This window comes from Camelina sativa, chromosome 18 (assembly GCF_000633955.1).
Source record: "Camelina sativa cultivar DH55 chromosome 18, Cs, whole genome shotgun sequence".
Taxonomy (NCBI): Eukaryota; Viridiplantae; Streptophyta; class Magnoliopsida; order Brassicales; family Brassicaceae; genus Camelina; species Camelina sativa.
In genome coordinates, this window is record NC_025702.1 from 15454005 (window position 1) to 15472077 (window position 18073).

Sequence of the window (18073 nt, forward strand, 5' to 3'; positions counted from 1 at the left end):
GGTCTACGTAGTGTTAACTTAGCATTCAACACAATGAACTCTGCGACCGTATTTCAAATAACTCGAGTGGCTATTTCAATTAGTCAACACAGGCAATATTTATAAATATACTTGTTGAGTTGTTGATATAAAAGCTCACATTTGAAGAAGAGTTTTGAAAATGTTTATACTGATTGACCTCTTCTAAAATAGTCAGTCTTGGTGCTTTCCTTTGTTGTAAAGCGTGTGATTAGGTAAGACTCTTGAATCTGATTCTATTCGTGGTCAAGGCTGTCCATTGTTGAGTGATTGATTCTCTTATCAAACAATATTTTTAAAAGAGATAGAGAGAAACGTTTTAAAATCATTGAATACATAAATACTCAATTCAAGAAACGAGTAGCTTACTTACTTTACTAGCTAGCTATTTCTATGCTTAAGCTCCTTTCAAGCTATAATACTTTAGGACCAACGGTGGGACATGACCAGGGTCTCACTGGACGAATATTCCAAGTTTCTCTAGAGGGGTCGAAAACGCTGAGGTAGCCGGAGGTACTGAGACAATAGAGCACACCATTCGAGAAGACACATTTGGTCCACATGCCTCTGGGTGGCTGGGTTCTAAATCGATGGACTTTCCATACGGTTTCACCAGGCCGCCAAGAAGTAATCACAGAATTTTCGTGACTATAGCTGGTTAACGAGATCACCAAACAACTACTTGATGTAGGAGCGGCTGAAGAAGATAACTGATTAACTGAGAAACTGCCAGACCTTTTGGGTAAGTTGATACGCTCCCGGGTAAACGGGTTAAAGAAAAAACCGGGTTCGAGTAATTAGCTGAAGAAGACACAAGCAACCAACCATCCTTATCCTTAGAACAAGATATTTCACTGCCCTTTAACCCCTTAAACTCCGGAGAAGTTTGGTAGTATGTTTGAGACCGTGATGGGTCGAAAAGAATGTACTTTCCTCTTTTTAGATAAAAAATCCAAGGAAGAGGGGGCTGTAACTTCCTCTTCCTGACAGAAACAGCTGCTTCACACCATGTCTTGCAGACAACCGAGGCTTGTATGTTAGCTTTTAATCCGAGGCGGGACAATATCGCTTGCAAGAGATTTGATGGAATATTTAGTTCCCATAATCCTGTAATACACTTCTTCTTTTGATCCATGGTTTTCTCTACCGCATCCGAAAGTTACAAGAATTTAAGGTAAGATCAAACGTAAGAAGGCAAAACCTAAACCCTACTTCAGATTTCGATTGAGAAAAGTAGTAAGAAAAGTAAATAGGCGGTGGTATATATTCTCGTAAAAAATAATGTACAATGTATTTTTACATTTTTTTTTGCAAATATACCAAAGAATCTGTTATTAACTTGCTATTATAAAGAAAAAAAAAAGGAAAAAAGGAAATGATCCAGATCATTAATATTCTGTTACGCACGTTTTGAGGGTGACGAAGAAGCTTATTGTAAAAAAGAAAAAGAAAAAAAAAACAATTCTTGTTATCGTTGTGTTTCCGTTTATTGTCTTTGCTCTCAGATCACATCATTACCCACATCCACAAATCAGCATTTTCCCACCCAGATCACGTACGATACGTATATTATTTATCAGAAAGGTGTCCGATCGATCGAATGGGAACGTTCACGAGCTTACGAAAAGCCTATGGAGCGCTTAAGGATACCACCACGGTTGGTCTCGCTAAGGTCAACAGCGAATTCAAGGTCACTAATTTTCTTGATTTCACCATTTTTGTAAATCTTGAAAATTTAAAATATGAAAAAAGATTCAGATTCTATATAAAAAATGATCATTGATGCATGTTTTTGATCGTTAATGTATAGGATTTAGATATTGCGATCGTCAAGGCAACGAATCATGTTGAATCTCCACCAAAAGAACGTCATGTTCGTAGTAAGTTAATTCCTCTGTTCTTGTCTAAATCTCACAAATTTAACATTACTATAAATGATATGATGTGTAAAATGTAACGACGATTTTTTTTTTTTTTGCTTTAATTTCTATAGAAATATTCTCTGCGACATCTGTGATACAACCACGAGCAGATGTAGCTTATTGCATTCATGCATTATCAAAAAGATTATCCAAAACTCGCAATTGGGTTGTAAGTTCTCTTCTTATAAACATGATTCTGAATTTTAATTAAAAACGCATTTTTATTTGTAAAGTTTTTTTGAATTAATTTGACAAATCACACAGGTTGCAATGAAGGTGTTAATAGTAATTCACAGAACATTAAGAGAAGGTGATCCAACATTTAGAGAAGAGCTTCTTAATTACTCACACAGAAGACATATCCTCAGAATTTCTAACTTCAAAGACGACACAAGTCCTCTTGGTGAATATAACTAACTCTCTCTGCATTTGTATAGTTCTTGTTGATACATATATTCTCAGAAGCTTGAATGTTTTTGATGCTTGCAGCCTGGGACTGTTCTGCTTGGGTTAGAACATACGCGCTCTTTCTAGAAGAGCGGCTTGAGTGTTATCGAGTTTTAAAGTATGACATCGAGGCAGAGCGTTTGCCTAAAGCTTCAGGTGCAGCTTCCAAGGTTTGTTGCCTCTTCCTAGCTAACTACTACTCATCATGAAAAAATATTTATTAGAAATGTTTTAATAGAAACATTTGTTCAAATGGTCATGTAGACGCATAGAACAAGGATGTTGTCTGGTGAAGATCTGTTAGAACAGTTGCCTGCGTTGCAACAGCTTCTTTACCGGCTTATTGGATGTCAAGTAAAGTCATATATGCAGATTCAGTTTTGTTTTTTTTGTTTTACTATGGAGAAGATTTCTTTCTTATTTGTTTTCAGCTTTGCAGCCTGAAGGAGCAGCTTATAGCAACTATCTAATCCAATATGCACTTGCATTGGTACTTAAAGAAAGCTTCAAAATCTATTGTGCTATCAATGATGGAATCATTAATCTTGTTGACATGGTCTGTTCTGTTCCAAAAAAATCAGTTTCGTTACTTGATTTCACTAGCTCTGCGCTTTCTATTCATAGATTGTAGTTTTTCTCTATGTCATTGTAGTTCTTTGAGATGTCAAGACATGATGCAGTTAAAGCTCTGAATATATATAAACGGGCTGGTCAACAGGTGAAGCAACTTCAAATCTTTCTTCTAATTCTTAAATATATATTAAGCTTACTTTCATAGATGTTAAGCTTTGCTTATTGATTTTTTTCTATGCATAGGCTGAAAATTTGGCTGAGTTTTATGATTACTGCAAAGGGCTAGAGCTTGCAAGGAACTTTCAGTTCCCAACCTTAAGACAAGTTGGTTCTCATTCTTTTGGATCAGTTTTATATCTGTGAAACTGTTCACTTCTCACTTATCTAAAAACCTGTTTCAGCCTCCTCCTTCGTTTCTCGCAACAATGGAAGAGTACATTAAAGAAGCACCTCAGAGTGGTTCTGTACAGAAAAAACTGGTAAAGGAAACTTCATCTCTCATCATATTTTCAATTCTTGGTTGAATTTAATGCTGATGATCATGGTGGTCTTCTTAGGATTTTGACATTTTGTTCTGTTTTAATAACAGGAGTATCAAGAAAAAGAGGAAGAAGAACAAGAACAAGAAGAAGAACAGCCTGAAGAACCTGCAGAAGAAGAAAACCAAAACGAAAACACCGAAAATGATCAGCCGCTTATCGAAGAAGAGGAAGCAGAGCCTAAAGAAGAGAAAGAAGAGGAAGAAGCTAAACCTTCACCATTGATAGACACTGATGACTTACTAGTGAGTCTTCATCATCCCTATACATTGTAGTTAATACCAAACATATACTCATTGACACTTTTCCTTGGATTGGTGCAGGGTCTGCATGAAATAAATCCAAAAGCTGCAGAGATAGAGCAAAACAATGCATTCGCTCTCGCAATATATCCACCAGGTAGAAAAAATAACCATTTTAGTAACATCTAGGCCCTTTGTCAAACATTAACACAATTGATGATAATTTTTCTCTACAGGACATGAAACTTCAGGTCCATCAAATAGTCTAAGCTTAATAGAAGCAGGAGGAAGTGGTTGGGAACTTGCACTAGTCACACCACAGAACAACAATAATAACAACAACCCTCGTCCTACAATAGCTACAAAACTCGTAAGTCTCACATTCTAATTTGAACTCATTAATTTTCTATTAATACTCATGTGGTATATCTGTTCACAGGGTGGAGGATTTGACAATCTTCTACTAGACAGTCTCTACGAAGACGATACAGCAAGAAGACAGATCCAACTAACCAACGCAGGTTACGGATTTGGAGCCACAGCTACAGCCATAGAACCAGCCTTATCGACTCCTAACCCTTTTGGGATGCAACAAGATCCTTTTGCAATGTCTAATAACATGGCTCCACCAACCAACGTTCAAATGGCAATGCAACAACAGCAAATGATGATGATGAATAATCAAAGTCCATATAACAACAACTACTCACCGTACCACCATCATCAGTTCTCACCAAATCCTTCTTCTTCTTCATTGCCTAACCCATTTGGTGACTTCCTCGCTCTCCCAGCTCCTCCTTCATCTGGTACTCAACAACAACACAATCAGCATCATATGCTGCTTTAGAGAAAGGTCATCTCAGTGTGACTCGTCACTTCTTTTATCTTCTTCTTGATTTCGATTTGATTCAGGTTATTATTTATTATTCTTTCATTCTTTTCTAGAATTTAAACTCTTCAACATTTTCAGGATTTTTCTTCTTTCCGTTATTTTGAATACTTATTTCAGCTTAATATACCTTAATTCATTTGTATTTCTCCCTATATTCATGTTTTGTCCACAATAAATTGGAGTAAGGCGCAAAAAAAGGAGGAAAAGTTATATAATTTAATGCACTCTTCACTTACCTTGTCGCAAGGAACCGTTAAAAACCCGTTACGGTGAACAAAGTTCAAAGAAACTCAGGTTCCTTGTTGTAGAAGAAACCTAGATTTCTTAATTGTGATGCAACTACTAAAAGTAAAACAAAACCCTCATCAAAATTTCTGATATATACATTACAATTACAATTACAATTACACACACTCTCTCTCACACACACACATACACACGTAGAGACAATGAATTTTTACAATAATATAAGCCGATTCTGAAAACAAACTTTACATTTCCGACAACAACATATTTCCAAGTCTTCGAAGTTCTTTAAGAGCTTCTTCAACTGTTAGTCTTACGTTATCAGTCATATTCTCCGGTGAACTTAGCTCCAACACTGACTCTATTACCTGATTACCAAAACATTCACAAATTTGAGTCAAGTCATGTTTAATATTGGTTCATAATAATCAAATCCATCATTGGACTCGCAAATTTTTTACCTTAATATGTTCAAGCATGGACCGTCCTGTATTCTTTAACGCATCTCCATTACCTGCAGTTGAATCTGAATCTGTCTTTCCATCTTCAGAATCTATCTGTTTAGCTTCTCTCGTCTCAGAGGTCTCCTCACTGGACAAGTTTCTACCTAATCTCCATAGCATCTGAAATTTACCTGAAAAAATATTTCTCTCTCTTATGATACTCATCCCTGATGTAGTCTCTGGCTCGTTCTCAGGAACCGAAAGAGGCAACTCCGTGTGGTTCTCGCTTTTGCCTATATCAGAATTGTTCTCCTCATAGTCCAAGCTGAGTGAATCAGATACTGTAGACGAGCGTTCGATATCAGTATCCAGGTTTGGTAACTCGGGAGTGTCAATCTCTTTTTCACCGAGTTGTCGAGATAAATCATCGAGCAAACTTCGTCTAATAGGCGGCTTGTTACCGCTCTTGTTAGCTTCAGCAGGTGAAGGATCAGACTCCGTTCTTGAAAGCCTTTGCTTTACTCTTTCCGACCAACTCTTCTTCCCAGCTTTTGGTCTCTGCAACAACGCTTTTTGCTTCCTTTCTTCTTCTTCTGCGCTGTTCAAAACTCTCCACTTCTCTTCCCAGTAGCTCTCAGGTACTATTCCCACAGGAGAAGAAGAACCAAGTGAGATCGAATCAACAGATAAGCTGTGACCTCTCATCTGTTTTCTCGACCCTTTCGGAATTAAATCACGACGAGCATTGATTTCCAAAGCAAGACTCTGCAAAGTCTTAGCCTTTTCGATCACTTTACTCAGATCAATGTCCTCTGGAAAGTTCAGTAACCTCTTGAGAGAAGAAGTTGCGTTTTCCGTTGCCAGCAGCGATGATCTCAGATAAAGTATCATCGAAACCGCCATTCCTGCAACTAGAGCTCCTCGGGGAGAGCTAAGGATCCTGAATTCAAACCCTAAACCAGCCTCAACAACGCCTCTCTCTACCTCAGAGTTGTCAGCAGAGAATATCTCATCCCACACAATCAATAAATTATACAGTGGGAACTCTCTCCCAAACAACACCCGTAGCCAACGGAGAGCAAAGTACTGCGGTTCAACGCCAAGCTCAACGAGATGGCTGTGAAGAGAAGCATCAACTAGGGACAGTAAATGATACAACGCCCCAGAAGCTTCAATCACAGGAGGCAGTCCTGTGACAGAGTCATTTGGAGCAGAATACACGAAGAAATTTGCTACAGAAACTGAACCGAGGGATGATCCACCGTACATAAGAGCGTCAAACATTGTGTAAGCGTCGTGTTCCATGAACTTCTCAGAGAGAACGATACCTAATTCGCCTTCCGCTCCATATGCATCACTTAGCAACACTGCAGTTTGCGTCTCATTGTCAAGCTCATCAAAACTCTTCGGTTTTTTCTTCTTATTGATGCCTCCAGATGATGCACCATCTTCTTCTTCTTCCATGGAATCATCCAAAACCTTTTTTATATCGAAATCATATGTTCCAGAATCGCGTTCTTGAAACGCCAACTCGTCAAACAAATCAATGAACTGATCTTCATAGTTTGATCTCACATCCGTAAGATACTGTACATCCACTTGAAGAACATAAAGCAAAGGAGCCAATAGTTCATGCATCCCTAAAACCAAAAAATCAGTTAAAAACACAAAACATCTTTCTCAATTCACCCTAAAAAAAAAAAAACAAGTATCTCAAACCTTGTCTATAACCAATCTCAGGATGCTTCAAACACCACAAGAGAAGTATCCTTCTAAGCATCCCTTGACAACCAGAGGACTGAAAGTAACTTCCATGCTCTGGATACAACCGAGAAAGATCTTGATCTAGCGTCTTCTCGAGCTCTGCGTTACGAAAGAACCTTCCCCAAGTACTATCTACACAACAATCCAGAAGGCTTACACATCATCACTACTAACATTGGAGAGAAAATGCAACTTAATGTATCTGAGAGAACTGAGATTAGTATTGTTTTGTATGTTTTTACCAGGATTTTGTGATAAAGGATTATCAATAGTTAGATCTGAAGAATTGGTTCCTTTCTTGGGCAAATGTGGATCAATTAAAAGTCGTCTTCTCAAAGCAGCATATCTAAGAAACAAACAAACACATAAATCCTAAAAATCAAAACTTTACAAATAAAAATCAAAACTTTTACAAAACTTATGTTTCCATGAATTGATCTGAGTCTGAATCTGGAAACAGAGTCCTGAATTGGTGTAACTAAGAATTGGTGAAAAAAATGAAGGGGAAAGTAAAAAAAACCTTCTTCTGGAATCAGCGGTTACTCTACGAAGCTCGTCAATGGTGGAGGAAGGAGAAGACGGGAGAATTCCGAGGTTGATTCGCCATCGGACGCCGCGAAGCTTCTCGAAACGATGATCTTGAGACGGCGGAGATGCGTTAGAAGTGCAAGGACGGTCTTGTGTTCTTAATATCTCGATTTCTTCATGAATCGCCATTTGTTTTTTACACAATGCTATTTGCTTTCATCCAATCTTCTTCGATTTCGTGCCAAATAGATTCATTCTTGTGTCGACGAAAAATTAACAAAAAAACATTGTTTTATTTTTCTTTTAAGAGGAATCAAAAGTTTTATGCTTTGGACAAAACTGGAATCAAATTTTGTATTCTTTTTGTTCTGTTTTTTTTTTTTTTTTAATTTCATGAGGCTGAGAATCTGGGATTGGTTTGAGACTTTTGGAGCTGAGAATGGTTTAGGTTCTTTTGAAAACGACGTGGTTTCATAGTCGAGGTTCGTTTTTACCTGAATAAGTAAAACTGTTAAAAAATATTGATTTTAGAATTAGTAAAACGACAAAGAGGATAGAACAACAGTAAAAAGTAAAAAGAGACATAATAACTGCTGTTAAATTATACTGAACCCAAAACAAACAATACGAGGAAAACACAACGTGAGAGAGAGCATCTGAAGCAACTAGAGTTAGCGAAAGAAGCTGAGATTTTTTTTTTTTTTAAAACCCTTAACATAACTCAAAAGCTAAGACGAACCCAAAAACAAATCAATACTTGCATTGCCTTCCTCTTCAATTTGGATTTATACCCGACGATTCTGGTTGGAGGCTTTTGAGGCAGTGGGAGCAAATTCGGAAGAAGCAGCGAACAAGGCCTTCAGGTTAATATCTCCTCAGACAGCTTTATGTATATATGTGTATTCCAATTCGTTTCACTATAAAATATAGAACTAAGCGAATTGCAATTTCATCCATCCCCCTTATCTGGGTTTTTGTTTGATTGGCGAAATTTAGATTCTTTATGCGTTTAATTCCCAAGTTTGAATACGTTTTTGGAAACCCACATGAGTGTTTTTGCATTGGGGTGGTGACTAGATCAGTGGTGTTTTTTTTTTTAGTGCGCCCATGTTGTTCGATGAAATGCCTGAGAGAAATACATATACCTTTCTTTAATGAAGGGATTGATGGGTTCACTTACTTATATTGATGAAAATTGATCTTTGCATTGGCTTTCGTAACCGGAGGAACTCTGCTCAAAATTCAAAATTCTCTTATTAGGAATTAAGAAAATATCAGCTATCATGATCTTTTCTTGACTCTGATTTATATTTGGTTTCCTCAGATGGGAGATTCAACGTTTCTTGATAGAATGCTTCTCCAGCTTCGCTCCACTTGCAAGTAATGAGTTTTTTGAGTTTGTTTTGTTAAACTCTATAACTGCGGCATCGTAGAGACCAATCATCATTAAAAAGGGTTGATCTTTCTGTTGAATTGAAGGTATTACAGCGGTTACCCTAAGGATCTCGGGCCATCTCGAGTTCTCCATTTTACATCAGAAAGAGAGTTTGTCCAACTCCTTCACCAAGGCTATCCCGTGGTTGTCGCATTCACCATTAGGTAAATTTAACCTTCTCTAAAACCCTTCAAATTACCCTCCTTCTTGGCTATGTTTTCAATTTATGTGCGTCTTCTTCTGTAAACAGAAGTAACTACACACAACATCTTGACCGGATGCTTGAGGAAGCTGCTGCTGAGTTCTATCCCAACATAAAATTTATGCGGGTGAGTTCCTAAATAATATAAAAGAATACAAAATGGAAACTTTCTAAATCATTATAGTGACTGTTGTGTTTGTAATTGTTTCAGGTTGAGTGCCCCAAGTATCCTGGATTCTGTATAACTCGTCAGAAAAGCGAATATCCTTTCCTTGAAATATTCCATAGCCCACAACAAGTATAGTTCTAAGTTCTTGTATTCCTTGTATCTAACCTTTTTAATCCACCTTTCGTGTATCTCGTAGAATGATATATCTTTCTGATGCAGGCGGGTAATGAAGGAAAGGTACAGGATCCAAATATCACTCGGTATTCAGTGAAAGTTGTACCTGTAAGTTGAAGCATCACAAATTGTCTTTTTACACATATTCATCTATTGCAGAGTCTAAAGAGTGGTATAACTTTTCTTGTTTGTTTCGTTTGGCAGTACAATTATGATATGAGTCCTTATGGATTCAGAGAATTTTTCAAGCGCCAGGGAGTTCGTACTTCGGATCCCAAATGAAGCAAATCAAAGGCCGGTATGATTCGAAAGGAATTTTTGAGTGTATCAGTGGCTTTTATGAGCTACCAATGACTGTTTCTAGAACTAGTGTATTACTATATTTCCCTTTTGCCTTAGAAAGAACGAAATCAAATAAACTCCTATGATGTCGGAGAATGTTCCAAGTTCTTCAATTTGCATGAATCAATAATCAGTTAATCACTAATCAGAGCTGTGTAACATTAATGTTAAAGAGAAAAGGGCATTTGATATGACCAGTCAAGTTCCTATCCTTGACCTATGCATGATTCATCTACATGTTAACAATTGAATGTTTAGATAATATAGTCCTCGGCCAATCTATTTTTCTTTTTGTATTGAATATGGACGACTTGAGAAAATTTATAGTATTACACAATTACCTCTCACTTATGATGGGGCAATGTTAGAGCTGTTTAAAAGTTTTGAACAAAATATTAAAAGGAACATGATAGCATGTTTGCAAGTCATTGGTTGCCCATGAATATTTGACCCGCGTGAAACTGTTGTTTGCAGTCATGCAGTGGTTCGGCTAGCTCACTGAACTCATTCATTTATTTTTGCATCCCACATTATAACCTGTCGGTTCATTTTTGATCTACGGATTAAACATCATAGTTTGACACCATTAAAATTTAGTACAACCAACGGTTATATATAGTTAATGATTTTAGTTGGAAACGGGCCATGTTAGCTTTTTTTACTTATTACGATCAGTGATTATATGTAGTTAATGAATTTAGTTGGGAATATGTGATGTTAGCAGTAAGTCAGTGATATAATTCGTTGAGTCATCGTCTCTATCTTTAAAGTATTTGTTCAAATTTTATCTCTTTCTCTTTAGATGCCATAAATGACATACGTAGGAGAAACATATTCCTCATGTAGTGTCGATTATTTTCTTCTTACTGTTAAAAAATAATAAACCCCCATAATTCGTCACTCTTTTTCATAGATGTTCAAATATTAAAATATAAAATGTCAATAAATTAAAAAATTTAATTTTACATAATATTAAAAAAAATATTAAAGACAAATGCATGAACCTTTGCATGCCATTTTCAAAAAAAAAAAAAAAAAAAAAAANAAAAAAAAAAAGTTATATGAATACCTATGCAGGCAGTTTCCCTGCACAGTCTAAATTAATTCAGCGATGATCTGGCGACTGGTCGACTGATCACATTAATGATACATAGAAAATGCCGATGTTGTATCTGTTTATGAATACTTTGATCTCACCACGTACCCCTGCTTTTTTCCCATACCACTATTGACTTCTCGGATAATTGAATGTTTTGTTCCCTCACCTAAATGTTCTGTACGTACTGTAGAATATAGCTTTCAGTGCTTAGGATTTAGTGGACAATAAAATTTGAGAATAAAAAAAAGAGTGGATATATATAAGACGAAATAATATCAAACCAGGGATATTTTTTTTGTATATGAATATCCCTAATCACTGTTATTAGTTCCATGTTATTAGTTTCTGATTTGTAAACATTCATTTTATTTTAATAATTTGTTACACATGTATATTTGGCTTAAAACTTCGGAACCACAATGTGTGTATGTCATTTTGCTGAGTGCTGCAGACTATCAATCAGATCCGGAGTTATGAACTTATGATATTATCCTATTACGATATAACATATATAACAATAAAATTTGATTTATCTACAAATCCGTCGTAATTTGTTTGGATACAGTATTAGCGTAAAAGACTTCTACTTGAATTTTGAGGAATAATATTGTGCTATTAGATTCTAATTTATAAAGAATTTTGTAAACTTCAACAAAATCATCAAAAGTGAATAAGTAAAAGATTTTTAGGGATTTCTAGACAATATTAATCTATAGTTTTGTTGATTAGTTTTCTAAAACTTTGTAAAATGCTTCAACCAATTTCTATATTTTGTAATACTTTCCATGACTTTATTTTGCAAAGAAAATATAAAAAATTATGAACCAATAATATAATAATTGAATTCATTAAAAATCCTAGACTTTTTTGTTTTTATTGAATAACACAAAACTTTGAATGACTTTATAAAAATCTGAATCCAAGAACCTAATTTTGTTAAGATTTTAAATGAATGCTTACAAATCACAAACTAATAACATGAAATTTTAGCATAGTTTAATAAAATTTTGATGTAATAACAACAAATTCTATATAACATTTAAGGGGTGTATTGAAACCATAATTTTAGAAGATTTTATGGGATTAAAGAAATTTGGAATTTTGATAGATTTTAGGGAAGTTGATATGATCTATGGTAAAAAAATTTCAAATCCCACCTAAAACCATGAGATTTGGATTTTAACTCCTCTAAAAATCTGTTTATTTTTAACTAAACAAATCCTTTCAAATCCTCCAGAATCCCTAAAACTTATTAAAATCTAAATCCACAAATTGTTTTGAATAACAATGGATTTTAAAATATATTTTTAAATCATCAATTCAATAACAGTGGATTTTAATGGACTTTTTCAAATCTATGATTAAATAACATATGATTTGTAACTGTTACACAAATCACTTATTAAAATGTCAATTTGAATACACATCCCCCCTTAAAGTCTTTAAAATTCTATTCAAATCTCAAATCAATCACCTCCACTTAAGTTTGGGGTGAACCTCTTTGTTCCCATTTTTATAAAATAAGGAAACAAAATCTGTATAAAACATTGTAAAATCTGTATTCAAATCTCAAACCTGAATTTTGAGTTGTCAATTAGTAAATGATGCTACATCTTACAATAAAAATGAGATGAAAAGAAACGTTTCACAGAAAAGAAAATTGTGATAAAACTTAAAGTTGTTTAGTAGTATTATATATATATACACACACTTTGAGCAAAACTCCATACGTTTTCTCATTTCCTTGTAACCCCTTCCTTATTAAAGATTTTGGCTTGTTTGGTGAATCTCTTTTGATATGTTGTTCTATTAATAGCATCATCATCCACTGGCTAATTTTTAATAGTACCATTTTAGTTTCTTTTTCTTCATCATTATTAGGGTTCGATTCTGATCTATACTTATTTTGCTTCATTCTTACATATCTTTTGTAAACAACGTCATTAGAAAAGCCTTAACTATCGCGGTTATCGTCACTCTTCTAGGGTACGTATGTGTGTGTTTTCTCTTCACATTGATTCTTTATATATAGAGTTCGTTTTCTTGGGTTGCTTTAACTTGTTTTGTGTGCACATGCAGAGGGAGAGATGAGAAAGCAGGTTGTTTTGGCCAAGCCTTTCTCGTTGGAAGATGAGAAAGACTCTGAAAACACACCTCCCAATCTCATCCAACGGATCCTAAGCCTCTTCAAAAACGTACGGCCAGGATCCGATCTCTCTAATTTTCAGGTATGTAACGCTTGTTTGTGTGTTTGTCATTTCAAGCTGGTGATAAAAAGTAAAGTATGTATATTCAAGAATATTTTTAAGATGTACTATGTTTAGTATATACTTTCTTGGAGTCTAAATTTATACCACAAAGTTTTATCACCCAAAAAAAGAATTCTATTTTTTTATCTGTTTCCACATACTGTATATTCGAAATTTGCTCTCATATGTTTTTGTCCAAAGAAAAAAAAAAGTTTCGTATATGTGGACTACTAGGATCTTCCTTCATATTCACAGAATAATTAGAATTCCAAATTTTCTTTCCCTTTTTTTTTGTATGTTCGGACTTACTAAAAACATATGTAAACCGAAGAAAATAAAATTAACAATTAAAAAAAACATAAGAAAATAAATTTAGCATATTTCGAAGTTAACCAAAAAAAAAAAAAAATCACGATGTAATTTTACTTTGGTTACCACTTAGAACTAAATATTTCATCATCTGCTTCTCTGTATAAAACACATTGGTCTCTATTCATAAGTTTTTATTTATTTGATTTCTAAACATGAACTAAGTTTCATTTACTGTGAAAAGCTTCCACCTCAAATGAACCTACCGAGATCGCAGCTGCAATGCTATGGCGAGATAGTGTACAGTTTAGATGGTCACGATCTACTCGGAGAATGTGGTCGTCGTGATCAACCAATCGAACGGCTCAAATCAGTCGTGACGTGGTACATCTCAACTCTCCGGCCATTGATATTTGGCATGGCTCCCTACAATCCTGTCATCGGCGAAACTCATCACGTGTCCAATGCTCACATCAATGTTCTCGTAGAGCAGGCATGTGTTTTTTTTTTTCTTATAAGAATACTATATTAGTTTTTTCGTAATAATTATTTCATTGTTGTATACTATACTAAATTTATTAGTGATCGATGAACTTATTATATATTAATCTTTTGATATTTTCAGATATCGCATCATCCACCAGTGTCAGCTCTTCATGCAACTCACGAGAAAGAAAACATAGACGTAATGTTATGTCAATACTTCACACCTAAATTTCGTGGTACGTATAATAATCAAATGAGAAATCTCAATTAAAAAAAATATAATTGACCATTTTAATTACATTAACTAAAGGAGCTTACGTGGAGGTTGAGGTGAAGGGTAAAAGAGTTGTGAAACTTGTCAATCACAAAGAGACTTACGTAATGAACCAACCAAAACTACTGATGACATTTCTACCGGCGATGGGAGCTCATTGGGCTGGAAAAATCTTAATAAAGTGTCCGGAGACGAGACTCGAAGCCGAATTGCAATTAGTCTCCGATTCCTTTGTCAGTAGATTCACAGGAAACAACAAAAGAGCCATTAAAGGCAAGATCTTTGAATCTTCCTCTAGGAAACAACTCTATGAAATATTTGGACATTGGGACAGGTAACAAAAACAAGAAAGAAGAATCCATCTTTCAAAAGTTTATTGCATTTGAACATAAGATCGATTCACAAGACTAAGGTAATGTTTTCAGAACTGTTACCGCGAAAAACACCAAGACCGGAGAGCTTGAAGTTATATACAAAGCGAGTGAAAACATTGCAAAGCTCAAAACTCCCATTGTCAAGAACATGCAGGTTACTTTTTTTAGAAACTTTCCCGGGAGATCATAATTAATGTTTGCTTGATTTTTCGTAATTCGGTTATTAATTATGGTTTGTAGGAGGTGAGTGAGAGTGAGTCGGGGGTGGTGTGGGGTGAGGTTAGTGAAGGAATCATGACGAAAGATTGGGAGAAAGCAAGAGAAGCTAAGAGAGATGTGGAGGAGAAGCAGAGGGAGTCTTTGAGGAAAAGAGAGGCTCTTGGACAATCATGGATTCCCAAACATTTCTCAGTTGCTCGAACTGGTAAGGACTGGGACTGTGTTCCTCTACAGCCTACAGTTCCTCGAGCTCCTATCATTGTTCCTCTCTGATTCAGCTGATTCTCTGTAAAGGTTCCTACAAGATGTAAGTGCTTATGAGATGTGTGAAGCACAGAGAAAACAAATTAATATGGTATATCATTAATTTTGTTTTTATTTTATTTTCTTTTGTGGTTATCTATCGTTATTGGTTAGAACTTTAGACGTCTGATATTCACATAACTATTATTCAATTTTTGTGTTTATGTAAATTTTACAGTTACTCATCACATTAATGATTAATCCGTGATTCTTGTACCCACAGTAACTGTAATATTTACATAAACACAAAAATTGAATAAAAATTAGGAACGGTATGTACTGAACGGTTAGTAACCATAAAATTTTACAGTTACTCATCAAATTTTTGTGTTTATGTAAATTTTACAGTTACTTACATGAATAAAGAGACATTTATTACCACTTTCTTTTGTAGTATAATTTTGTAGATTGGGGCTTTTCTCTTTCAGAAAAAAGAAAATACAAGGATGGATCAGTGGGGATATATATAGAAATTGTTGTTATAGGGGTCAATTTTATTATTATTTTGTTTAATATAAAATAATATACATTATATTAAACTAATATTGTTAATTTTTGTCTAGAAATAATCTAAGGAAAAAATGAAGGGAACATTGACCTGAAATTTAATCGACCATTATACAAGAATAATATGATTGTTTGAATATTTATATACACACTATATATACAGTAGATATCTCTAGTACTGTATGTGGACAATTTTTATTCCATCTACATGAACAAGTTAAATAAATTTTGTATGGATAAAAATAAAAATAAAAAAACGCATTGGGCTGAGTAAAAGAGAAGAGGGCCTTTCTTCTTGTAATCGATGCAATTTACTTTTTTTGTAGGCCTAATAATTTCCTTTCTTTTAGGATTTACTTTTTGTAAAAAAAAAAGAAAAAGCATATATAATAACTATGGGCGCATCGCCATTCACTAAATGAATAGATCGATTTTAGGGTTTTGATTTCCAGAGGCTCTCGAACGAACACCGCGTGTATTCACTAGACGAGAGGTTCGGATCTCGATTTTTCTCTTACTTTGTTTTTATTTTTCTTGGTTATGCTATTGTGTCTGTCAATTTTGTTGATTGATTTGTTCTCTCGTGTGTGTTGTTTGTGATTTCTAAAAAAAAGTTTTGGGGGGGGGGGATGGATCGTGGGAAAAAACGAAGTCGTGGAAGCAGAAGAGGCTTCGTACAAACTCTATATGAGGTGGTGAATGATGTTTCGACGGATTCAACAATATCGTGGAGCGAAAGCGGGAAGAGTTTCGTAGTTTGGAATGAATCTGAGTTTATCAGAGATTTTCTTCCCAGATACTTTCAACGCCCGGACTTGGCAGCATTCATCGTCCGCCTTCTTACCTATGGCTTTACCAAAGTTGTTGTTGAAGAATCCTCTTCTTCTTCTTCTTCTTCTTCTTCTTCTTCTTCTGAGCGGTGGGAATACGCACACCCTTATTTTCTCAGAGGTAAACCTGAGCTTACCGCAGCAAACTCTTTTGTGGTTACTCAATCCCCTGAACTTCTGAGAATGATGGAGTTGCGGAAGCAGAGGATCTTATCGATTAAGAGGATCCAGGAACAACGCCGCCTTCACCAATCCGTCGTCGTTGCGCACGTCTAAGCTAGTACTATATTCTTACAATTGATCATCTCTTCTTTATCATTATTCAGTTTCACTAGTTAGTGTTGCATGCTCTTCTCAGCCTTCTTTTCTTTTGGGAATTTTTAGGATTACTACGACATCCTCCTATGTAATGTAACATCTAGCTCTATCTACTATTGTAGCTTTTAATCTTTCATCCATCTATAAGATGATGATGATCCATGCATGTTTAATTATTATGGATTGTTTGTTTTCCAAGCCATGATTGTGCCCCAAAACGAGAGATTCTCATTGTCTACTGTCTAGAGACAAATTAAGGAACAACATACATCACGACCCAATAATAATAAGCTTCACTGTTAGGATATCATGAAACCGAAACATCATCGTCAATAAGCGTTGCCCTAGACTCTTCTTCGTTAAGATAGATAGCTTTTGTTGCTTCTTCTTGTGTTTATCCATCTTTTTATTGGCCCAGTGTCGACGCTCATACATGTATCTGATGCTTCCTTGTTTTGTCATTTCTTGTTCTATGTTTTCAGAAGAAAGTTTCGGTACGTCTATATCTTCTCCTATCGTTGTTCCTCTCTGATTCAGCTGATTCTCTTTACACGTTCCTACAAGATGTAATCATGTAAAGAGCTCATGAGAAGTGTGAAGCATGCACAAAACAAATTAATATTGTATATCATTAAAAAAAAAAATCTTTCTTTTTGTGGCCATCTATCGTTATTGGTTAGAACTTTAGACGTGTGATATTCACATAACTAGTAGTATAATTTAAACAAAAATAATTATCAATTGGAACCTTATTTTGTTAGTTGATGATTCAATAACAAAGAAACATTTGAATAATCGACCCCCCAAAAATGAATTAAATTAAGGAGGGACCATGAGAAACAGAGACTCTTGACTAACCGTTGAGTCCCTTAATTTTATTAATTTTGGGTTTATGTAAATTACAGTTACTCATCAGTCATCACATTAATCCATAAAAAAGAGTACCTTTCTCCTAAATTGATTCATGATTTTTTTGTAGGCCTGATTTCTTTTTACTTTTCTTTTTTCTTTAAGGATTTAGCCGAGTAAAAACATATATAACTATTGGCATTCATTCACTACTAACTAATTGTACTTTTCTTTTGGAGACTTGGTGCTCTATGACTCTTAAAAAAAAACTAGATGAGGATTGATGGTGTTGTTCATTTTTTTTTTTTTTTTTTTTTTTT

General features: G+C 35.0%; 4 protein-coding genes across 4 annotated transcripts; 3 read left to right on the plus strand and 1 right to left on the minus strand.

Moving 5' to 3' along the window:
* LOC104761797 (putative clathrin assembly protein At5g57200) lies at positions 1475-4744 on the plus strand. The gene is made up of 14 exons (XM_010484922.1): positions 1475-1708; positions 1829-1898; positions 2012-2109; positions 2205-2343; positions 2430-2557; positions 2652-2741; positions 2827-2943; positions 3040-3105; positions 3204-3284; positions 3362-3439; positions 3550-3744; positions 3823-3898; positions 3978-4111; positions 4181-4744. Exons 1-14 carry the CDS (start codon positions 1619-1621, stop codon positions 4586-4588), a joined length of 1770 nt encoding a protein of 589 aa, XP_010483224.1. The 5' UTR covers positions 1475-1618; the 3' UTR covers positions 4589-4744.
* LOC104761798 (TBC1 domain family member 5-like) lies at positions 4981-8022 on the minus strand. The gene is made up of 5 exons (XM_010484923.2): positions 7607-8022; positions 7329-7432; positions 7042-7218; positions 5341-6962; positions 4981-5247 (listed from the first exon to the last, which is right to left on the minus strand). Exons 1-5 carry the CDS (start codon positions 7801-7803, stop codon positions 5125-5127), a joined length of 2223 nt encoding a protein of 740 aa, XP_010483225.1. The 5' UTR covers positions 7804-8022; the 3' UTR covers positions 4981-5124.
* On the plus strand, positions 8229-10081 carry LOC104761799. The gene is made up of 7 exons (XM_010484924.1): positions 8229-8477; positions 8939-8994; positions 9094-9213; positions 9300-9378; positions 9463-9549; positions 9640-9702; positions 9799-10081. The coding sequence occupies exons 2-7, from the start codon at positions 8939-8941 to the stop codon at positions 9874-9876; spliced, it is 483 nt and encodes a 160-aa protein (XP_010483226.1). The 5' UTR covers positions 8229-8477; the 3' UTR covers positions 9877-10081.
* Positions 12704-15465, plus strand: LOC104761800 (oxysterol-binding protein-related protein 4C). Its single transcript, XM_010484925.2, has 7 exons — positions 12704-13021; positions 13115-13263; positions 13838-14086; positions 14219-14315; positions 14390-14687; positions 14779-14881; positions 14968-15465. The coding sequence occupies exons 2-7, from the start codon at positions 13123-13125 to the stop codon at positions 15217-15219; spliced, it is 1140 nt and encodes a 379-aa protein (XP_010483227.1). The 5' UTR covers positions 12704-13021; positions 13115-13122; the 3' UTR covers positions 15220-15465.